Raw genomic sequence first — 22195 nt, 5'->3', positions numbered from 1 at the left:
GGGAGAAGCTGCTAAACTGAAGATGGATGCAGACAACCATGAAAGGGTCCATCACTGGGTGGTGGGCAGTAAATCAACTCCTGCTCGGGAGGCAGGAACCAAAATGATGAAGTTCCATCTGCCTCCTAATCACACACCTCCAACCACTACGGCCTCCAACCTGTTCCACTTACCTTTACCCCCACATTAATACACCTCTATTCCCTCCCCGTCTCCTACCTCCCAGGGTTCCATGTTTCACGCGCTCGCCCCTTCCTCCCAGCCAAGTAACGGATTTCACTTTCCTCTCCTCACCTCTCGCTCTACCGCCGCAATTTTCTTGCCTATTCCCATCATTCGCAGCTCCCCCTCTCCTGTCTTCTCACCTCCTGCTGGCACAATCCCCCGAGAACAGAAAAGGAGGTCAGCTTTGTCACAACACAGGTTCACATTTCTGTCCCATAGCGTCTGCTCTGTCAGGAAGCAGGATTGATGTCTCTGGGCTTCCTCGGTTGTACCTGCGCAGACCAAAACACCGTCTAAGAGCGGAAAAATCACGGAAACTGTAAATTGCTGCAACCATGTTTTAGTGTTCCCTTGAAGACTCTTTTTTTTTTAAATTACCTACCTGTGCATCTATTACAGATGCAGCATGTGTGTGAACACCGTCACTTGTTGTTTCATATCCTGTTTCTTGTTTGCAGGCAAACAACGTCTCTTTGAACTGGGCAGATTTTAAAGAGACGGAGATAATGAATGAGATCTGGATGCTGTGTGATTCATTAATACTAATGAGCAGATCACAGATCAGAAGCATCAGGCAAGTGTGAGATGTCACACACACACACACACACACACACGCGCGAATGTGAGGCTAAAACTGATCATATTTGCCTTTGTTTAAGCTTGAAAATTGAGCAAACCAGCACTTTTTAAACCGTCCCCATCCTCCTCAAGCACCAGCGTTTCATCTTGGCGACTAAAAAAAACATCTGAGCATGATAAATGTTTGCACAGCGGCGCTCCCAGTGAAATCGTTTCAAAGCACTAAATGCATTTGTGTGTGTGTCTCGGTTAACGTTGAACTTGGCGCGCTGCTGCACGCCGCCATCTGCGACGGCTGCGAGGAACAAACGCACAATTCAATCGCCATTCTGACTGCAGGTAAACAACGACAGATGCTTTTAAACTCATTGGCAATCTCCTGCTACTACAGACAGGAGGACACAACTGTTAGCGTCCTTGCGTCATTACTGCCGCTCAGTTTAAAGAAGATGATGTTTTTTGATTCATTTTTCTATTTAATGAAGATTAAATCTGACTTTCCTTGGCAATCGCATGTCCTCCTTGTGTGAGCAGATACGTGATGCACAACACGCTCGCCGTGCTGCTGCTAAGCTGGTGACACTGACACGTGAAAAGGGTGGGGCAGGCGTTGAGGGACACGCTCACCTTGATGAGGGACGGCCAATTGTAAACAGGCGTCCATCCATCTTGTGTGTTCAGTGTGATCCAGGAATTACAACAGGCAGCATTAAGGCTCATCAGCAATATTACATCATCTACACACACACTCACACAGACGGTGAGACAGAGAGAGTGACATATTGTGTCACAGTCTGTCATGGCTTGACTCAAAAATCACCTCAGACTCAGATTTAGATATTTTTTCCTGTTAACAATTCAGTGCAAATTTATAACAGATAGAAACTCTGGCCTGAATCGGTGGACCGTCCTGATCAATTCTCTGGAAGTATCAGTAGAGACGCTTGTGTTTGTGTGTGTTTGTGTGTGTGTGTGTGTGTGTGTGTGTGTGTGTGTGTGTGTGTGTGTGTGTGTGTGTGTGTTTCATCCATATTGATCCTGCAAGGGGAGAATCAAAGAGGAGGGAAGAAGATTTTGAGAGAACACTTAAAAGCTCCTCTGTGTCACTTTGTTTTTACACCAGGCTTCAATTATCTTATTGAACGTCTTCTATAATAGACATTCGCTGTTTACAAGGGCTGCAGATGCAAAACAAACATGACAGTTGGAGGGGTTTTAGGTTTGACGCGTGGGAAAGACTGAGATTTTTAATGAAGTTTTTGACTGGTTTCCTCCATTTTGAATTTGTCTTTCTGAATTATTAGTTCCCGCGTAAAAAGGATGGGCGTCTGGCAGCGGCACGGCAACCGGGAACCGATAGTAGAAACAATTCAGTTCAAGCAGGCGAGGTGAAATAACGCAAGGTCTGGAGACTCTCTCTTCCTCTCTGCCTGCGTCTGTACGTGTTGTTTGGGTTTGTGTGTGGGTAAGGTGCCGTGTGTGGGCGGGTGTGTGCATATTGTGATTCAGGACCACATCAGTGAGAAGACATAAGGATCAAGGGCGTCCTTTAAATGGAGAAGTACTCCACCGCAAATTAAGTGAAATTTATTTACATTCATGCAGATTGAAAATGTGTTTCATGCGTTATTAAATCGCCCCCTAAAAATAGGTGAGGTCAAAATGACGTGGGCCTATAGTGAGGCTTCCGATGTGATTATATTGGTACATGTATGGGGTTTAAACATGGCTGCAGCAGCCTTTTAAGCATTGCAAATGTATAATATGAAGCATTAGCCTGCACCTATGGGAGCCACAGGTTCCCAGCACATGAAGAAGAGACTAATATCAGCAATCGCTGCTTCAGTTATGTGGAGTTATATAGTTTTACCTTCTCAGGTAATGTTGGATTTATTCCATAAGTCCCTTGACACCTGCGAAGCCCCGTGGTGGAGGGAATCAGAACACTCCCAGAGATATGAGGAAATACATTAAGTACATTAAGGATGTGATCTATATATTATAGACATTTTAAAATCACTGAATATAGAATACAAGAGGAAGTGAGTAGCTTTCACTAACTAAGGCGCATCTAGAAAGTGTGCAACAAAGATGGTCACAGGGAGTAAAAGCATTCGATCACGCCATATCAGCCCTATCAAAAGGGCATTTTAGCAAGACACTGAGCACCGCTCTGGTGATTTTGTCTTGAAAGGAAAGAAAAACATCCTCAGCGATGGGTTTGCCAAAGATCTGTCAGAGTCAAGCGTTTAACCTACAATAAACTAACAACTGGCTGAAGAGCTCAGCTCAGAAAAAAAAACAACTCAAAAATGGCTCCTTTCTCTCTCTCTCTCTCTCTCTCTCTCTCTCTCTCTCTCTCTCACACACACACACACACACACTCACACACACACACACACACACACACACACACACACACACACACACACACCTTAGGCTGTTTTCACTAATTACTATATGACAATTCCCAAGAGGGCAAGTATAACAGAGAGGTGCCCCTTGGCATCGTGGGAACTGTAGTGCCCTCCAGCAGAGTTGGACCTGCGCTCATCCCACTTAATCATCGTTCCTGCCAGCTGGCCACATGGTCGGAGAGGAAGTAGGACAGAGAGGAGAGAGCTCATATCTGAGGAAGAGCAAAGGAACAAGACGGCGTATTAGTGTGGTTAGAGTTTCAGCACGTAATATTGCATGTGTGGGCGTCCACACACACACACACGCACACACACTCACACATAGATAGAGTTTAATATCTAAAGATACAGACGCAGACATGCCACATCCCAGACGATAAGATGAATAGCCTCAGGATCTGGGAGGATGAGCCAACACACACACACACACACACACACAGAGACACGCACCCACACACACACAGTGTCTGCTTTTATGAATAGGTCGACCTGCAGATAAGCCCTTTTTTGTAACACATATTATCGAATCACACAAAAACATTCTCAGTTTGAAATGATCATAACTCAAGTCTGGTGGAAACAACTGTCATTATTTACTCTCCCCATTTTCCCATCAACACGTTCATTTAAATGAAAAATGGGAGCGTTGAAATGTGTCGCAGCAGGACTCAGTTGGACCTGCCTTCCCTTTGCATCCAGGCACCTGGAGACAGCAGGTAACATCACTTTTGCATCAGAAACAGTCGCCGTTAACTTGAGGAATTCCAGGGCCAACGTACAGTTTCGGAGTTGCTCACGGTGCGAGCAGAGATCATCCATCACCTAACGGGAGTGTTAAATAGATCTTATTGTTCCATTGTTTACAAAGTGCTGCTCGTGCAGGAAATAGACTGCAACAGCTGAGGCTGCGGCGTTTTAAGTCACAGCTATTTTTAAAGTGGGAAGCTGTTTGAAATTACACAAATGAGCAGTGTTATGATGCCTCTGCGTGAACAGGGAAAAGTAAGTACTACTGTGTTACGCAACATTTAACACATTTCCTGACTTAAATGGAGTCATGCTCTGAAAATAAGGCCAACTCATTCAGCTGCTGGCTTTTATTTCTTAGGAGTCAGTTCCCGAAGCAACACGTGCACGCTCAGTCCACTGCCATGATACGGATTAAACTGGATCTTTCTGTTACAGCTCCATACAGATGGTTCAACATTCCACCCCTGACACTGATCTGCATTTTTCATGTACTTTAATACATCAGCTTCACCAGTTTAACTGAAAACCACACGAGCTGTCGGCTCAGCTGTCCGTCTTTATGTTCAATTGCCAATTTCCACAGTGCGCCCTATGAAAGCTGCTTGGAGCTGCCTCCTGCTCCCCCAACCAGGTCCTTTCCTGTCAATGCTGTCTGGTTTAATCAGAATCATGTCTACTGTTGTGCCGCTTGATTGGAACTCCACCAAAGTACACTGTCCGTTTCAGGCGTTTTAACTGTTGCTGGAAGTGGTAATATAATTTATAACTATGATAGAATGCCAAATGAGATGTTTTGCAAATGTTTAAGAGAAGCAAACTGTTATATGCTTTTTTTTAAAAATAAAAAATAAAAAAGTAAGAAGATGTATATAATCCCAAAACAGGGCTGGTAACTGCAGGGTTAAAGGTAAGGTGTATTTCCTGGCTTGGCAGTGTCCTGGCCTATCGATCCATAAAATGTCACCTTTGTTGCTGTGCTGCACCACAGGGGGCCATCTCTCATCGTCACTGTCCATCCACACAACTGGGGATCGATCCAGATATTTGTCAAATGAGTAACTCACACACATGTTGATGGAGATCAGACCGGAGTCCAGCTGGACCCTCGCGGATCCCGAACTTGAAATGGGGAAAAAAAGAGAGCTGTAATCAAGAGACGTTTAAAGAGTTTCGATAAATTGAAGGGCTGAGGGAAAGAAGGGGCACCTGCAGAAACCCTCACGGGATCAATATCTAATTTGATGTGACCTACACCTTCAGATCTGCTGAGCTCAGCGAAGTGCAACCCCCCGACACACACACACACACACACACCAACTGCAACAACAACGACACGACTCGCACGTCTTTCATCCCTGGATTATGTGGGATGACTCGTAACTGCACGGACGGAAACTTTGATGGCAGATCACGATGTGCCAGTGAGATGATTCCCGCGAGGGACACAAGATCGGCGCCGAGATCAGAGCTAACGAGTGCCAGAACTGTTTAACTACACTGGGAAAAGGCTCCAGATGGAGGTGTGACCAGTGCGCAAGAACTGGCAACAGCTCACAGTCAAATTAGAGGACATGAACTAAAAGTTCATTGTTGAGCCTGTTTGTCCCCTCTGGGTTCCCATAGAAATATGGCAGAGAGACATTCATCATATGGAGATGGACCAGTGTCATTCTTAAATATATAACACAAATACAACAATACACAGGATCTACTTCAAAAATAAAACACACATTTCTATATATATTGCATTCGATTTCAGATTATTAAATAATATAGACAGCGGCTGTTTAAAGTGGCCTGCAGCCCCTAGATTGAATCATAGCATCTAAAACAAATGTAAGTAGAATGAAAACGATTGGATTATTGGCTTAATTCAATTTGTGCGGCAGGTCGCGCATGCAGCAGTGTTGTGCAAATCACTTTGTGGCTGATAAAGAGACATTATACCACACTGCAGCGCCTCAGCAATAAAGCACATGTTTAAAGAAGAATGTGTGTGTGCGTGCGTGCGTGCGTGCATGTGCGCACACATGTGTGTGTGTTTTCCGTAGCCTACTTCTTTTGGCTTTTTTCCCCCCACAGTGCTGCATGGATTTGCATCTCATTGACAAAGTTTATTAGCAGTTCTCTCTCTCTCTCTCTCTCTCTTTTTCTCTCTCTCTCTCTCTCTCTCTCTCTCCCCGAGTTACATCAAAGAGTCTCTTTAATGGTCCATTTGAAGCCAAATGAAAGCAACTTTCATTTGTTATTCTCTGCGTCCTCTGTGTCAAACGGTCGTGATCAAGTGTATCAAATGAAGACTGGGAGGGCTGCTCCCACGACCACTCCATCTGAGGCGCGACTTATAATGTAACGATTGCAAAAATAGGCAGAAGCACTGCTAGAGAAGCAGCACACGCACAAAGATACACGAGCGCAACAAGAACTGAAGCTTGTAGATACAAAACAGTCAGCGCGTGTCGGCGCTGACAGATTTTGAGAGATGAGCTGTCTGGGTGACTGATGTGAGGCAGCGACCTTGGCAGGTAGGGGAAAAATACACCTAAAAGCACATGTGCTCATACAGTATATACAGTCATCAGATCACAACTGCAGCAGATTCGGGGTTGATTTTGAAATGATGATGGTCCGGCATGGATACAAATCAATGTTCCCATTAGGTGAATGGGGATCGTAAGCCTGCACATTTCTTGTTCTTTTGTTCCGTAGTATAATGGGGGGGGGGGGGTTACGTTCAGCCATTTGCCTCGGTTTACTCGCTCAGGTCGAGGGACGGTGCAAAAGGGATGCAGGCGGCTTTCATCGGAGGCGAAGCAGCCATGAAAAGATCAATATTACTGGAGGAGCAATACAGCGTGCAAACTGGATCACTGGACTTCGACCCTGGATACGATCCTACAGAAAGAGAAAAGTAAATGTTCTATTTATGTTGACTGTGTGGTACAAGAGAGACATCACAGGACTGCAGTTGTGGCTTTGCTGGATAACGGACTCCGTCACCCAAATTTACCTCCTCCACGTGTCTTGTACTCATGGAAAGAATGGGGTTTGCTGAGACAAGGCCTCCAGCATCCAATTATTTCCCTCCTTTAAATGCCTCTTCTGCAAAAGCCCTTCAAAGACCCATTCTTCCCTTCCCTCTGAGTAGGACGTGATTTTTACTCATGTCTTTGTAGCTCTTCTTGTCCAGTCAGCGCTGCCTAGAATGCAATTCACACTCTCTAAATACTCTGGCCCCTTCCCTCCCATTACTCTAATCCCTTCCCCAAATGCCACAGGACAGATCTCACCCAAAACAGATTGAAGACACAGTCTGAGCTCTTACACAGATAAAGAGGTGGTGAACCCAGCTCAGGGGAAAATTGACTCTCTGAATGATACTCACCCTCCCCAATCTGATATTCCCGTGCCTGCCGGACATCATGTGGCGACAAGTCATCTTTAGGGAAACCATTTATCTCCCTCGCTCTTTTTCAGTTGTTGGAAAATCCTTTCTCGTGTGCGTTTCATCTCAAACATTGGCAGTTTGCTTTATGGGTTTTACGTAATGGGCAAAAAGAGGTCCTCATTTTGAAGAATTTTCATTCTAAATGAGGTTGACTCCAGTCTAGAATGACAGAAGACCTTTATGAAAGACTGCAGCAAAGTTTGTGTATGTGGTCCATTTGGTCCAGTTTTGTCTCCAATATTTTCTCTCCTTTTTACTTTCACAAATGGACCTGATATTTACTATGTAGCTCCTGTTGAAAAGTGAGGATAGAGCTAGAAATCTGCTTCCACTCCATGAAGTAGAAAAATACTAGAGCCCAGACTGCCAAGCAATCATAAAGAATCCCAAAAGTCCTGGATCCAGATTCTACACAGTTTATACTGTATGGGTTTTATACATACCATAGGTTATAAGCTATAAGCTGCTACGCTATAAGCTTTGACCCTTGTGGTTTATAGAGCGATGCGGCTTATTTATGGATTTTTTTGACTTCCTCAGTCGCCCACTGGGAAAAAGATTTCTGAATTTGAATGGATATGTATGGCCACCAGAGGGCGCATGAACAAAGAAAGACAGACATGTTGAAGTGATCCTGTAACGCGCCGAGGAAGAAGTGAGTTTAATTGTGTTTTGACGTTATTTGCGCTTCATGTGCACGCTTTCGTCATGGATAACACACAAAAAAAGGCTTAGGATGCAGCTTTTAAGTTAAAGGCTAATGATGAACAGCTGCTTAGACGATCAAAGGTCAAAGCCCCTCTGGAACCTGCAATATCACCAGAAAGTCTCACCACCATCAACTTTTCCAGAAAATGTAATTAAAAATCCATTTATACCTTTTTGAGCTCTGTTGCTACCAACCACCAACGCCCAGTGGCTGCTGTCACAGTCTTGGCCGAGGAAATGAGAAATGTGAGCAGGGTTTGACATTATCACAAATTGTTGTGCTTGCAGCCAAAACTATCCCACAAGAGCATAACTCTTATTTTACTTTTCAAGATTACTTCTTTGAGGACCAAATGTTTACTGCTGAACAGATTGTGTTGTAAAAGAGTCTGTCTTTCTAGCAGCTGCAGCTAATTCAGCAGGATATGGGGGTATTTTATTTATTCATCCCTCTCTGAAACTTTCAAATAAAACAGCCTTGTTTGCTGCTCTTTGCAAACCCACTTATGCCATAAACTGTTTTGTGCTGGTCCTCAGATTTATTGTGGTCAATAACAAATAACTGAATCCAGTTCTCAACATATTTGATCCACTTTAGGAAACCACAAGCATAGATCATCTTAAATATCTGTTTTTGTCTGCAGGGAAAATATTTTAGAGCAATAAAAGGCCAAACCATCATTTATTTTACAAATATCTATTGTCAAATGTTCTAAATTGATTTTTTTTTTTGCTATGCAATAAAGGTTGTTTTCTTTTGACGAATTTAGGGAAGAATGTATGAGTGTGTGTGTGTGTGTGTGCGGGTGTGTGTGTGTGTGTGTGTGTGTGTGTGTGTGTGTGTGTGTGTGTGTGTGTGTGTGTGTGTGTGTGTGTGTGTGTAAAACTCCATCATAATTTGCCCTTTCTTCTGGCGCCATCTCTAGGTATGTATTGGTTTTACAAAAGGCATTTCACCATTTAAGGACTCCTCACCAAAAGTGATTTCCGTCTGTCTCTCTTTTACAGCTGCAGTCATTCCTTTGGGCACATCTTTAACAGCAAATCATGGAGATATCCCAGTTTTTCCAGCGTTCCCACTTTTTGTGGCATTTCCATCATTTCTATTAGTGCTGTAGTGTAAAACACTTTTTTTTCCATTGCTAAAGTGTAAGAAATGTAGTAGTTGGCTAAAGTTTTGCACAACAGGTTGATCCATATATTTGTTCTCAGTATGTGAAATGCTGTTTGATCAGCATAAAGACATTGAAGACAACATCAGTAAATATTTAGTTTATTATCATCCAGTGGCTTTGACAGCCCATAGATTTACTTGCAGCAAAAACTACATTTAAGAGTAGATAAACTGCTGGGAGGAATCAACATTTTCTCAAACAGCAGACCCTCACAGAGTGAAGAGGAGGGAGCCGCTGAAGGTGCTGAGGTTGTTCGGATTGTCAAATGTGGAATGGCCTCTTGGGAGGACCAGAGACACAGTGTCTCCTGGCTGCAGCTCCAGGATAAGGGAATTGGTGATATACTCAGGGTTATAGGTTCTCTTGTATTCCACGTTATACATGAAGATTTGGCCGTTCTTCATAACGTAAACACCTGTATCGAAAGACTGAAACCCAGCCAAAGTAAACTGGAAGTAGTAGGCTCCTTTGACTGGTGCTGTGAAGTAACCTGCAATGAGAGGAACTGGTTAATGGACCATATTGATGCCGTGTGAGCAGCTCTGCTGATGTGATCTTTAACACATTACCTGTATTTATATTATAAGCTTGGCCAATGTTGGTAAAGACCTTCTGGTACTTCAGTGGGATGTCAGTGTTGAATGGTCCAATATTTCCAGCATTAGACAGAGCGGTATAAAAGGCCACCTTTGGTGTCGCTGTTGCAGGGAAAAAAGAAATGTAGTTATGTTATGAAATTAAAAGCATGAGCACATATGCTTTTAAGGTGGAGGTAAGAATTTCTGTTTAGGTTTAGGTTAGTTAAGGTAAGGAGCTGGCAGAAGTACAAGAATGTGTATGTGGCTGTTGAGGATGAACCATCACCTCCATTTTGCTCCACTTTGTCCAGTCTAGCCTTGACGTTGACCAGTTCACCCTCGCTGCTGCTCAGTCTGGTCTGCAAATCTGATTTCATCATATTCAAACAGTAGAACAAATGTGAGAAGTTCTGGTGAAAAGCTGTGAAACATCCTTCAGATCCATCAGATGTGACCCACTCTCAGAGCCACTTCCTGAAACAGACCAGTTACCTGCGTTCTGTTTCTCCAGTTCTCCCAGTTTGGTCTCAGCGGCGGCCACTCTGTCCGTCACCGTCTTCAGCCCTGCCCGGAGCTCCTCCACCGCCGCCGAGATGTCGGGGTTGGTTTCATTCCTGGGGAAGTCGAAGAAGTCGCTCTCCTCTCCCAGGGCTCCAGACCCACACAGACCGATCAGCACCACCAGCAGAACAACCTTCATGTTTGAGATGAACACCTTCACAGAGGTGACCGCTCCCTGACGATGGTGGCTTATATAGCCGCTGAGCTGCAGCTCCCCCCGCGAGTGGAAATATACCACAACTTTTTGTTGACGTGTTGATTCCAGCGTGTTTCAGGAGCATCTGGGACTGGTGGGAAACCACAATCTGTTGGAGAGCCCTCTGCTGCGATACCCTCTGCAAGAGGCTATCGCAGAATAAATTTACCATTTTGACTCAGGAGTGTTTTGATTACAGTTTAATGTAATCGATTGCTCTCACATTTTTTCTCTTCCAATAAAAGCATTAGTTTTGGTCCAGTTCAACTTTAATATGCTGTCTAAATTGTAAATTGGCCCTCTCCAGGGTGTATTCCTGTGTCTCACCCTGACTGCTCCACTATCAACACCCTATTCAGGAACAGGTGGTGGGGAACAGACGATGGCTGTTTGTTTCATATCCTTTTAAAGTATCTTACAGCGATGCCAGTTGAATTTGTTTCACTGAGGTTTACACAGTAGAGCAGAAAAGACTAGAAGAAAAGAAGATCTCTTCTAATTGATTGGATGGAGGGTCAGTGCTGAGAGTCGTCCAGGTTGAATTCAGGGTTTGACAACTTTTCAGCCATATTGTTTCAAAAGGATATCAATGAAACAATTTGTCTGAACATTAGGTCAAAACGTCATCGTCATCAACTTAACGACCCAGTGAAGACAGTGGCTCCAGCAACACATCCCATCAGGGTATATGTGCACTGTCCTGTTTACATTTTCAGTGAAAAGACTTTGATAAGATCATAAATCCAATTTCTCCTCAGGTTAAAGACTCGTGGGAAGTGGTGGGGATGGAGCTTAATAAGATCCATGCAGAGGCTCCGCAAACATAGTCTGCAACTAAAGTTGCAGCTGCAATCGTCAGCAAGTTGTACATGTATAGAATGATCCTGAAAGTGATTGGCGATCGAGAAAAAGGGTTTTATATTTGAAGGTCACAATAAAGACAGTATAGGCCAGTTTCTCAAGCTTCCATCTTACAGCATAAATTTTACATGTTCTGTTCCAGTTCATGATGTGCTATCATTATTATTATTATTATTATTATTATTATTATTATTAGTAGTAGTAGTAGTAGTAGTAGTAGTAGTAGTAGTAGTAGTAGCAGCAGCAGTAGTAGTAGTAGTAGTAGTAGTAGTAGTAGTAGTAGTAGTAGTAGTACCATTATTATTAGTAGTATTGGTATTGTTGTTATTATTATTATTATTATTATTAGTGGTGTTTGTGGTGGTGTTGTTAGTGTTGTAGTATAAAACACTTTTTTTTTAAATAGATAAACCATGATAAATGTAGTAGTTGGTTAAAGTTTTGCACAACAGGTTGATCCATATATTTGTTCTCAGTATGTGAAATGCTGTTTGATCAGCATAAAGACATTGAAGACAACATCAGTAAATATTTAGTTTATTATCATCCAGTGGCTTTGACAGCCCATAGATTTACTTGCAGCAAAAACTACATTTAAGAGTAGATAAACTGCTGGGAGGAATCAACATTTTCTCAAACAGCAGACCCTCACAGAGTGAAGAGGAGGGAGCCGCTGAAGGTGCTGAGGTTGTTCGGATTGTCAAATGTGGAATGGCCTCTTGGGAGGACCAGAGACACAGTGTCTCCTGGCTGCAGCTCCAGGATAAGGGAATTGGTGATATACTCAGGGTTATAGGTTCTCTTGTATTCCACGTTATACATGAAGATCTGGCCGTTCTTCATAACGTAAACACCTGTATCGAAAGACTGAAACCCAGCCAAAGTAAACTGGAAGTAGTAGGCCCCTTTGGCTGGTGCTGTGAAGTAACCTGCAATGGGAGGAACTGGTTAATGGACCATATTGATGCCGTGTGAGCAGCTCTGCTGATGTGATCTTTAACACATTACCTGTATTTATATTATAAGCTTGGCCAATGTTGGTAAAGACCTTCTGGTACTTCAGTGGGATGTCAGTGTTGAATGGTCCAATATTTCCAGCATTAGACAGAGCGGTATAAAAGGCCACCTTTGGTGTCGCTGTTGCAGGGAAAAAAAGAAATGTAGTTATGTTATTAAATTAAAAGCATGAGCACATATGCTTTTAAGGTGGAGGTAAGAATTTCTGTTTAGGTTTAGGTTAGTTAAGGTAAGGAGCTGGCAGAAGTACAAGAATGTGTATGTGGCTGTTGAGGATGAACCATCACCTCCATTTTGCTCCACTTTGTCCAGTCTAGCCTTGACGTTGACCAGTTCACCCTCGCTGCTGCTCAGTCTGGTCTGCAAATCTGATTTCATCATATTCAAATAGGAGAACAAATGTGAGAAGTTCTGGTGAAAAGCTGTGAAACATCCTTCAGATCCATCAGATGTGACCCACTCTCAGAGCCACTTCCTGAAACAGACCAGTTACCTGCGTTCTGTTTCTCCAGTTCTCCCAGTTTGGTCTCAGCGGCGGCCACTCTGTCCGTCACCGTCTTCAGCCCTGCCCGGAGCTCCTCCACCGCCGCCGAGATGTCGGGGTTGGTTTCATTCCTGGGGAAGTCGAAGAAGTCGCTCTCCTCTCCCAGGGCTCCAGACCCACACAGACCGATCAGCACCACCAGCAGAACAACCTTCATGTTTGAGATGAACACCTTCACAGAGGTGACCGCTCCCTGACGATGGTGGCTTATATAGCCGCTGAGCTGCAGCTGCCCCCGCGAGTGGAAATATACCACAACTTTTTGTTGACGTGTTGATTCCAGCGTGTTTCAGGAGCATCTGGGACTGGTGGGAAACCACAATCTGTTGGAGAGCCCTCTGCTGCGATACCCTCTGCAAGAGGCTATCGCAGAATAAATTTACCATTTTGACTCAGGAGTGTTTTGATTACAGTTTAATGTAATCGATTGCTCTCACATTTTTTCTCTTCCAATAAAAGCATTAGTTTTGGTCCAGTTCAACTTTAATATGCTGTCTAAATTGTAAATTGGCCCTCTCCAGGGTGTATTCCTGTGTCTCACCCTGACTGCTCCACTATCAACACCCTATTCAGGAACAGGTGGTGGGGAACAGACGATGGCTGTTTGTTTCATATCCTTTTAAAGTATCTTACAGCGATGCCAGTTGAATTTGTTTCACTGAGGTTTACACAGTAGAGCAGAAAAGACTAGAAGAAAAGAAGATCTCTTCTAATTGATTGGATGGAGGGTCAGTGCTGAGAGTCGTCCAGGTTGAATTCAGGGTTTGACAACTTTTCAGCCATATTGTTTCAAAAGGATATCAATGAAACAATTTGTCTGAACATTAGGTCAAAACATCATCGTCATCAACTTAACGACCCAGTGAAGACAGTGGCTCCAGCAACACATCCCATCAGGGTATATGTGCACTGTCCTGTTTACATTTTCAGTGAAAAGACTTTGATAAGATCATAAATCCAATTTCTCCTCAGGTTAAAGACTCGTGGGAAGTGGTGGGGATGGAGCTTAATAAGATCCATGCAGAGGCTCCGCAAACATAGTCTGCAACTAAAGTTGCAGCTGCAATCGTCAGCAAGTTGTACATGTATAGAATGATCCTGAAAGTGATTGGCGATCGAGAAAAAGGGTTTTATATTTGAATCCAAGGTAGTTTTCTCTGTCAACTGGACTGGGTTTCTTCTCTTGAAGACGTTTCGCCTTCTATCCAGAAGGCTTCTTCAGTTCTGAAATCGCTGGGGAGAGAGCTTGAGAATATATAGCCCCTGGACCATTTGCATGCTAATGATCTGGGTGGTCACCTGAGAGTCGTTAGCAGGGTCGTTGGTCGGGTCGTTGACCTAGTTTCTGTTGAGATGTCTCCCCTTTGTCTGCTGGGTCACATGGTGATGAGTCACTGGGTCTCTTGGAATGGTGTGAATGTTTGTTTTGCTGTTGGAAGGAGTGGAGGACTGCATTGTATGTGGGTGATAGGAAGTGCCTCAGGCCACCACCCCTGTTTAAGGATGGTTTCTCCAATTTAACATGGATAGCTTCCTTGACCCCCCTTTCGAACCAGCGGTCTTCTCTGGCCAGTATCCGTACTTGGCTGTCCTCGAAGGAGTGCCCACTCTCCTTTAAGTGTAAGTGGACTGCTGAATCCTGACCCGAAGAGGTGGCACGTCTGTGTTGTGCCATTCTTCTGTGTAGAGGTTGTTTGGTTTCCCCAATGTACAGTTCCTTGCATTTCTCCTGGCACTGTACAGCATAAACAACATTACTTTGTTTGGGTCTTGGTGTCTTGTCCTTTGGGTGTACTAACCTCTGTCTGAGGGTGTTGCTGGGTTTGAAATGAACCGGTATGTCGTGTTTCTGGAGGATCCTCCTAAACTTCTCCGAGACTCCAGACAGGTAGGGGATGGAAACGCTGCGGCGTTTGTTTCTCTCCTCCTCTCCTTTGCTGAGGTCTTGCTTTCTTGAGGTTTTGGTGAAGGCCCAGTCTGGGTAGCCACATGTTTTGAGAGCTGTCTTAATGTGGTTCTGTTCCTTCTTTCTGCCTTGGGATGTGGTGGGTATTTCCCTGGCCCGGTGTTGGAGAGTTCTGATCACTCCCAACTTGTGTTCCAGTGGGTGGTGAGAGTCAAACTGGAGGTACTGGTCGGTATGTGTAGGTTTTCTGTAGACTTCGATGGTGAGATTTCTGTCCTCAGTGATCTTGACTGCGCAGTCCAGAAAGGCCAGACTGTTTCCTTTTACCTCTTCCCGGGTGAATTTTACATGCTCGTCTGTTTTGTTGAGGTGATCGGAGAACGCTTCCAATTCTTGTATTTGAATTTTGACCCAGGTGTCATCCACATACCTGAACCAGTGGCTTGGCGCAGTTCCTGTGAAGGATGTCAGGGCCTGGGATTCCACCTTCTCCATGTATAGATTGGCAACTATAGGGGATACTGGTGAGCCCATGGCACAGCCATGTTTCTGCCTGTAGAAGCCTTCTCTGTACTGGAAATAGGTGGTGTTCAAACACAGGTCCAGCATGGTGCAGATTTGGGCCGGTGTTAAGGTTGTTCTTTCTGTAAGATTCTTGTCCAATAGAAGGTGCTTGTGGATGGTGTCTATGGCGCTGGCAGTGGGGATGCACGTGAAGAGTGACGTGACATCATAAGATACCATAGTCTCTTTATATTTGAGGGTCACAATAAAGACAGTATAGGCCAGTTTCTCAAGCTTCCATCTTACAGCATAAATTTTACATGTTCTGTTCCAGTTCATGATGTGCTATCATTATTATTATTATTATTATTATTATTATTATTATTAGTAGTAGTAGTAGTAGTAGTAGTAGTAGTAGTAGTAGTAGTAGTAGTAGCAGCAGTAGTAGTAGTAGTAGTACCATTATTATTAGTAGTATTGGTATTGTTGTTATTATTATTATTATTATTAGTGGTGGTTGTGGTGGTGTTGTTAGTGTTGTAGTATAAAACACTTTTTTTTAAATAGATAAACCATGATAAATGTAGTAGTTGGTTAAAGTTTTGCACAACAGGTTGATCCATATATTTGTTCTCAGTATGTGAAATGCTGTTTGATCAGCATAAAGACATTGAAGACAACATCAGTAAATATTTAGTTTATTATCATCCAGTGGCTTTGACAGCCCATAGATTTACTTGCAGCAAAAACTACATTTAAGAGTAGATAAACTGCTGGGAGGAATCAACATTTTCTCAAACAGCAGACCCTCACAGAGTGAAGAGGAGGGAGCCGCTGAAGGTGCTGAGGTTGTTCGGATTGTCAAATGTGGAATGGCCTCTTGGGAGGACCAGAGACACAGTGTCTCCTGGCTGCAGCTCCAGGATAAGGGAATTGGTGATATACTCAGGGTTATAGGTTCTCTTGTATTCCACGTTATACATGAAGATCTGGCCGTTCTTCATAACGTAAACACCTGTATCGAAAGACTGAAACCCAGCCAAAGTAAACTGGAAGTAGTAGGCCCCTTTGACTGGTGCTGTGAAGTAACCTGCAATGGGAGGAACTGGTTAATGGACCATATTGATGCCATGTGAGCAGCTCTGCTGATGTGATCTTTAACACATTACCTGTATTTATATTATAAGCTTGGCCAATGTTGGTAAAGACCTTCTGGTACTTCAGTGGGATGTCAGTGTTGAATGGTCCAATATTTCCAGCATTAGACAGAGCGGTATAAAAGGCCACCTTTGGTGTCGCTGTTGCAGGGAAAAAAGAAATGCAGTTATGTTATGAAATTAAAAGCATGAGCACATATGCTTTTAAGGTGGAGGTAAGAATTTCTGTTTAGGTTTAGGTTAGTTAAGGTAAGGAGCTGGCAGAAGTACAAGAATGTGTATGTGGCTGTTGAGGATGAACCATCACCTCCATTTTGCTACACTTTGTCCAGTCTAGCCTTGACGTTGACCAGTTCACCCTCGCTGCTGCTCAGTCTGGTCTGCAAATCTGATTTCATCATATTCAAACAGTAGAACAAATGTGAGAAGTTCTGGTGAAAAGCTGTGAAACATCCTTCAGATCCATCAGATGTGACCCACTCTCAGAGCCACTTCCTGAAACAGACCAGTTACCTGCGTTCTGTTTCTCCAGTTCTCCCAGTTTGGTCTCAGCGGCGGCCACTCTGTCCGTCACCGTCTTCAGCCCTGCCCGGAGCTCCTCCACCGCCGCCGAGATGTCGGGGTTGGTTTCATTCCTGGGGAAGTCGAAGAAGTCGCTCTCCTCTCCCAGGGCTCCAGACCCACACAGACCGATCAGCACCACCAGCAGAACAACCTTCATGTTTGAGATGAACACCTTCACAGAGGTGACCGCTCCCTGACGATGGTGGCTTATATAGCCGCTGAGCTGCAGCTGCCCCCGCGAGTGGAAATATACCACAACTTTTTGTTGACGTGTTGATTCCAGCGTGTTTCAGGAGCATCTGGGACTGGTGGGAAACCACAATCTGTTGGAGAGCCCTCTGCTGCGATACCCTCTGCAAGAGGCTATCGCAGAATAAATTTACCATTTTGACTCAGGAGTGTTTTGATTACAGTTTAATGTAATCGATTGCTCTCACATTTTTTCTCTTCCAATAAAAGCATTAGTTTTGGTCCAGTTCAACTTTAATATGCTGTCTAAATTGTAAATTGGCCCTCTCCAGGGTGTATTCCTGCGTCTCGCCCTGACTGCTCCACTATCAACACCCTATTCAGGAACAGGTGGTGGGGAACAGACGATGGCTGTTTGTTTCATATCCTTTTAAAGTATCTTACAGCGATGCCAGTTGAATTTGTTTCACTGAGGTTTACACAGTAGAGCAGAAAAGACTAGAAGAAAAGAAGATCTCTTCTAATTGATTGGATGGAGGGTCAGTGCTGAGAGTCGTCCAGGTTGAATTCAGGGTTTGACAACTTTTCAGCCATATTGTTTCAAAAGGATATCAATGAAACAATTTGTCTGAACATTAGGTCAAAACCTCATCGTCATCAACATAACGACCCAGTGAAGACAGTGGCTCCAGCAACACATCCCATCAGGGTATATGTGCACTGTCCTGTTTACATTTTCAGTGAAAAGACTTTGATAAGATCATAAATCCAATTTCTCCTCAGGTTAAAGACTCGTGGGAAGTGGTGGGGATGGAGCTTAATAAGATCCATGCAGAGGCTCCGCAAACATAGTCTGCAACTAAAGTTGCAGCTGCAATCGTCAGCAAGTTGTACATGTATAGAATGATCCTGAAAGTGATTGGCGATCGAGAAAAAGGGTTTTATATTTGAAGGTCACAATAAAGACAGTATAGGCCAGTTTCTCAAGCTTCCATCTTACAGCATAAATTTTACATGTTCTGTTCCAGTTCATGATGTGCTATCATTATTATTATTATTATTATTATTAGTAGTAGTAGTAGTAGTAGTAGTAGTAGTAGTAGTAGTAGTAGTAGTAGCAGCAGCAGTAGTAGTAGTAGTAGTAGTAGTAGTAGTAGTAGTAGTAGTAGTAGTAGTAGTAGTAGTACCATTATTATTAGTAGTATTGGTATTGTTGTTATTATTATTATTATTATTAGTGGTGTTTGTGGTGGTGTTGTTAGTGTTGTAGTATAAAACACTTTTTTTTAAATAGATAAACCATGATAAATGTAGTAGTTGGTTAAAGTTTTGCACAACAGGTTGATCCATATATTTGTTCTCAGTATGTGAAATGCTGTTTGATCAGCATAAAGACATTGAAGACAACATCAGTAAATATTTAGTTTATTATCATCCAGTGGCTTTGACAGCCCATAGATTTACTTGCAGCAAAAACTACATTTAAGAGTAGATAAACTGCTGGGAGGAATCAACATTTTCTCAAACAGCAGACCCTCACAGAGTGAAGAGGAGGGAGCCGCTGAAGGTGCTGAGGTTGTTCGGATTGTCAAATGTGGAATGGCCTCTTGGGAGGACCAGAGACACAGTGTCTCCTGGCTGCAGCTCCAGGATAAGGGAATTGGTGATATACTCAGGGTTATAGGTTCTCTTGTATTCCACGTTATACATGAAGATCTGGCCGTTCTTTATAACGTAAACACCTGTATCGAAAGACTGAAATCCAGCCAAAGTAAACTGGAAGTAGTAGGCCCCTTTGACTGGTGCTGTGAAGTAACCTGCAATGAGAGGAACTGGTTAATGGACCATATTGATGCCATGTGAGCAGCTCTGCTGATGTGATCTTTAACACATTACCTGTATTTATATTATAAGCTTGGCCAATGTTGGTAAAGACCTTCTGGTACTTCAGTGGGATGTCAGTGTTGAATGGTCCAATATTTCCAGCATTAGACAGAGCGGTATAAAAGGCCACCTTTGGTGTCGCTGTTGCAGGGAAAAAAGAAATGTAGTTATGTTATGAAATTAAAAGCATGAGCACATATGCTTTTACGGTGGAGGTAAGAATTTCTGTTTAGGTTTAGGTTAGTTAAGGTAAGGAGCTGGCAGAAGTACAAGAATGTGTATGTGGCTGTTGAGGATGAACCATCACCTCCATTTTGCTCCACTTTGTCCAGTCTAGCCTTGACGTTGACCAGTTCACCCTCGCTGCTGCTCAGTCTGGTCTGCAAATCTGATTTCATCATATTCAAACAGTAGAACAAATGTGAGAAGTTCTGGTGAAAAGCTGTGAAACATCCTTCAGATCCATCAGATGTGACCCACTCTCAGAGCCACTTCCTGAAACAGACCAGTTACCTGCGTTCTGTTTCTCCAGTTCTCCCAGTTTGGTCTCAGCGGCGGCCACTCTGTCCGTCACCGTCTTCAGCCCTGCCCGGAGCTCCTCCACCGCCGCCGAGACATCGGCGTTAGTTTCGCTCCCCGGGAAGTCGAAGAAGTCGCTCTCCTCTCCCAGGGCTCCAGACCCACACAGACCGATCAGCACCACCAGCAGAACAACCTTCATGTTTGAGATGAACACCTTCACAGAGGTGACCGCTCCCTGACGATGGTGGCTTATATAGCCGCTGAGCTGCAGCTCCCCCCGCGAGTGGAAATATACCACAACTTTTTGTTGACGTGTTGATTCCAGCGTGTTTCAGGAGCATCTGGGACTGGTGGGAAACCACAATCTGTTGGAGAGCCCTCTGCTGCGATACCCTCTGCAAGAGGCTATCGCAGAATAAATTTACCATTTTGATTCAGGAGTGTTTAATGTCATCAATTATTTAAAAGACCTCTTAAGACGGTTTTTCCAGGGTGGTGGCCTCTGACAGAGTTTAAGTGCTTCATTCATGTGATATATTTTGACAGTCATCTCAGGAGAGAATGGCTGAGGCCTGAAAACCTGAAAATTCAACACTGCGCTTTATTGAATGTTGCGAAAGATTTACAGTTCATGAGAGGCGATACACAATAATTCTGTTCCTCTGGTGTGTTTACACATCGTCCTACAGCTTCTGATAAAGGTAGACGGCACCGCGAATGTAGCCGTGTTCCTTCTCTGACACGGCCCTCTCCCACTCCTCCACCTCAGTCGCCTCCACGCAGGTCCACAGCCCTTCTCGCTCCATCTGCTCCAGCTCGCCATCCAGGGCAGATTTGTACTCCACATTATCAGCGTTGCTCCGCGTCGTCATGCAAACGTAGCCGCCGGATTTGGCACAGCTGCACAAGTCTCTCACCACCCGAACCGGGACCTGACCGACACTCAGCGCTCCGGCGATAACGACCACATCAAAATGACCTGCAAGAAAAAAATGTGAGCAAGGCTAAACATCTCCAATACAAAAGGCATTTTCTGATCAGTAACCAATTTTAAACTTAAGAGTTAGTTTTACCAGACTGGACAGGTATTGGCTCTTCTCCTAGCAGGGACTGCTTTAGTTCCTGGTACAAGCCACAGCTCCTGGCCAGCTCCAACATGCCCTCACTTCCATCAATGCCCACAAAATGTTTGAATCCAAGCGTGTTCATCTGTCAAACACAAAAATGTGAGGCCCTGAATGTGCCAGTCCGGTGCTTTTATTCTGAAGGGCCACGAAAAGGGAAGTAGATTTAAATAAAACTTGAATTTCACACTAAAATTTGGAACTGATTCTGGGGAAAAAAATTCAGAATGTCTCCATTTACATCATTTGTCAAGACAGTGACAGAGTTTAGAGTTATAATGCACCTCTTTGGCCACCATTCCTGTACCACAGGCAACGTCCAACACGACCGCTGCGTCACGATCTCCCTTAAAGTGGAAAGAAATGCTGTTTGCTGCCATGCACGGTGCACGGTAGTCCAGGACAGCCACGTCCTAGTCATCCATGAGAAAATATTTCAGCTCTTGGCTGACACATACAAGATGAACAACATCATTTCTTGTAAGGTGGCATCTTTTTGCAATTTATTTTCCACACCTGATCATAGTTCTGTGCCCAGAAGTTGTAGAAGTTAACCTTTTCCCTTGTTGTGGAGCTCTTATGGGCTGATAAGATAACGGCTTTCACCTTTTCATAAGTGTTGGTGACTTCTGACATCATATACCGGCTAAAAAAGAAAAAAAAAGAGGTAAATGTGTGGAGTAACCGATTAAAGTAGATAACATAAAAAAGATACAACATGAATATCTTGCTGTAGATCTAGAGTTAAAATCCATCATTATATTCGGTTGTTGCAATCGTCTGACATTTGAACACACACACACACACACACACACACACACACACACACACACACACACACACAAGATGGGCATACGTGGCAATGAAACCCAACTGCATTCACACTGATTACAGTAACTGGTTAATCTGATGTTTACATTCGGATTTTTAGGTAGATTTGCAGCGTTTTGCTGACCGGTGAAAAACTTGTGGAAGGTCAAATAGGAACTGAGGAAAATGGTAGCACTAGCATTAGCCTTGTGACAGCTGCCTCATTGTCGATATCCTTCACAGTCGACTTCCAGGACGACATATAAAATCCATATTACGCTGCCTTTTTTCGTCATTCCAGCTTTTATGATCAAGATCGCATCGGAAATGAAACAATATAGCGTGTGCTCATTGTTTAGCTTGACCTCGGCTGATGCGTTTACGGGCACGACCAAATCCTGTAAATTGCCAAACTACCGACGACTGTGAAGCAGGCAAATTCTTGCGCATGCGCAGTGGGGATCTTCCCGAGCAGC

The 22195-nt window shown here is 43.8% G+C and overlaps 4 protein-coding genes and 1 long non-coding RNA gene across 7 annotated transcripts; all 5 read right to left on the bottom strand.

Annotated features, from left to right (window-relative positions):
• Positions 1 to 9384: 9384 nt before the first annotated feature.
• LOC115252739 (complement C1q-like protein 4) lies at positions 9385 to 10580 on the bottom strand. The gene is made up of 4 exons (XM_029848694.1): positions 10373 to 10580; positions 10167 to 10247; positions 9872 to 10000; positions 9385 to 9792 (listed from the first exon to the last, which is right to left on the bottom strand). The coding sequence occupies exons 1-4, from the start codon at positions 10578 to 10580 to the stop codon at positions 9512 to 9514; spliced, it is 699 nt and encodes a 232-aa protein (XP_029704554.1). The 3' UTR covers positions 9385 to 9511.
• A 1439-nt stretch (positions 10581 to 12019) lies between these two features.
• On the bottom strand, positions 12020 to 13216 carry LOC115252738 (complement C1q-like protein 4). The gene is made up of 4 exons (XM_029848693.1): positions 13009 to 13216; positions 12803 to 12883; positions 12507 to 12635; positions 12020 to 12427 (listed from the first exon to the last, which is right to left on the bottom strand). Exons 1-4 carry the CDS (start codon positions 13214 to 13216, stop codon positions 12147 to 12149), a joined length of 699 nt encoding a protein of 232 aa, XP_029704553.1. The 3' UTR covers positions 12020 to 12146.
• Positions 13217 to 16151: 2935 nt separating this feature from the next.
• On the bottom strand, positions 16152 to 17282 carry LOC115252603 (uncharacterized). Its single transcript, XR_003890933.1, has 4 exons — positions 17140 to 17282; positions 16934 to 17014; positions 16639 to 16767; positions 16152 to 16559 (listed from the first exon to the last, which is right to left on the bottom strand). It is a non-coding gene; the product is annotated as an uncharacterized lncRNA (long non-coding RNA).
• A 1506-nt stretch (positions 17283 to 18788) lies between these two features.
• LOC115252737 (complement C1q-like protein 4) lies at positions 18789 to 19984 on the bottom strand. Its single transcript, XM_029848692.1, has 4 exons — positions 19777 to 19984; positions 19571 to 19651; positions 19276 to 19404; positions 18789 to 19196 (listed from the first exon to the last, which is right to left on the bottom strand). The coding sequence occupies exons 1-4, from the start codon at positions 19982 to 19984 to the stop codon at positions 18916 to 18918; spliced, it is 699 nt and encodes a 232-aa protein (XP_029704552.1). The 3' UTR covers positions 18789 to 18915.
• A 380-nt stretch (positions 19985 to 20364) lies between these two features.
• On the bottom strand, positions 20365 to 22176 carry mettl27 (methyltransferase like 27). Of its 3 annotated transcripts, none has more exons than XM_011611400.2 (5): positions 22085 to 22176; positions 21426 to 21555; positions 21194 to 21322; positions 20859 to 20994; positions 20365 to 20764 (listed from the first exon to the last, which is right to left on the bottom strand). In XM_011611400.2, the coding sequence occupies exons 2-5, from the start codon at positions 21546 to 21548 to the stop codon at positions 20469 to 20471; spliced, it is 684 nt and encodes a 227-aa protein (XP_011609702.2). In that variant the 5' UTR covers positions 21549 to 21555; positions 22085 to 22176; the 3' UTR covers positions 20365 to 20468. The 3 variants fall into 3 exon arrangements, with proteins under 3 accessions (XP_011609702.2, XP_011609703.2, XP_003971103.3); XM_011611401.2 differs by having other exon boundaries at positions 21827 to 22115; XM_003971054.3 differs by having other exon boundaries at positions 21865 to 22113.
• Positions 22177 to 22195: the final 19 nt, after the last annotated feature.

This window comes from Takifugu rubripes, chromosome 15 (assembly GCF_901000725.2).
Source record: "Takifugu rubripes chromosome 15, fTakRub1.2, whole genome shotgun sequence".
NCBI lineage: Eukaryota > Metazoa > Chordata > Actinopteri > Tetraodontiformes > Tetraodontidae > Takifugu > Takifugu rubripes.
The sequence above is the reverse complement of the archived record's forward strand: the minus strand, read 5'-3'. Positions and strand labels throughout refer to the sequence as shown.

What these genes read in the sequence shown, in the direction of transcription:
- LOC115252738 (XM_029848693.1), bottom strand. Translation starts at nt 13,216, where the DNA reads ATGAAGGTTGTTCTGCTGGTGGTGCTGATCGGTCTGTGTGGGTCTGGA. An exon ending in ACTGGAGAAACAGAACGCAG is followed by an intron (nt 12,884 to 13,008) that starts GTAACTGGTCTG and finishes TGATGAAATCAG; the next exon opens with ATTTGCAGACCAGACTGAGC. An exon ending in AGCTTATAATATAAATACAG is followed by an intron (nt 12,428 to 12,506) that starts GTAATGTGTTAA and finishes CTCCCATTGCAG; the next exon opens with GTTACTTCACAGCACCAGCC.
- mettl27 (XM_011611400.2), bottom strand. Translation starts at nt 21,548, where the DNA reads ATGATGTCAGAAGTCACCAACACTTATGAAAAGGTGAAAGCCGTTATC. An exon ending in GGGCACAGAACTATGATCAG is followed by an intron (nt 21,323 to 21,425) that starts GTGTGGAAAATA and finishes ATGGATGACTAG; the next exon opens with GACGTGGCTGTCCTGGACTA. An exon ending in CAGGAATGGTGGCCAAAGAG is followed by an intron (nt 20,995 to 21,193) that starts GTGCATTATAAC and finishes TGTGTTTGACAG; the next exon opens with ATGAACACGCTTGGATTCAA.
- LOC115252739 (XM_029848694.1), bottom strand. Translation starts at nt 10,580, where the DNA reads ATGAAGGTTGTTCTGCTGGTGGTGCTGATCGGTCTGTGTGGGTCTGGA. An exon ending in ACTGGAGAAACAGAACGCAG is followed by an intron (nt 10,248 to 10,372) that starts GTAACTGGTCTG and finishes TGATGAAATCAG; the next exon opens with ATTTGCAGACCAGACTGAGC. An exon ending in CAAAGTGGAGCAAAATGGAG is followed by an intron (nt 10,001 to 10,166) that starts GTGATGGTTCAT and finishes TCCCTGCAACAG; the next exon opens with CGACACCAAAGGTGGCCTTT.
- LOC115252737 (XM_029848692.1), bottom strand. Translation starts at nt 19,984, where the DNA reads ATGAAGGTTGTTCTGCTGGTGGTGCTGATCGGTCTGTGTGGGTCTGGA. An exon ending in ACTGGAGAAACAGAACGCAG is followed by an intron (nt 19,652 to 19,776) that starts GTAACTGGTCTG and finishes TGATGAAATCAG; the next exon opens with ATTTGCAGACCAGACTGAGC. An exon ending in CAAAGTGGAGCAAAATGGAG is followed by an intron (nt 19,405 to 19,570) that starts GTGATGGTTCAT and finishes TCCCTGCAACAG; the next exon opens with CGACACCAAAGGTGGCCTTT.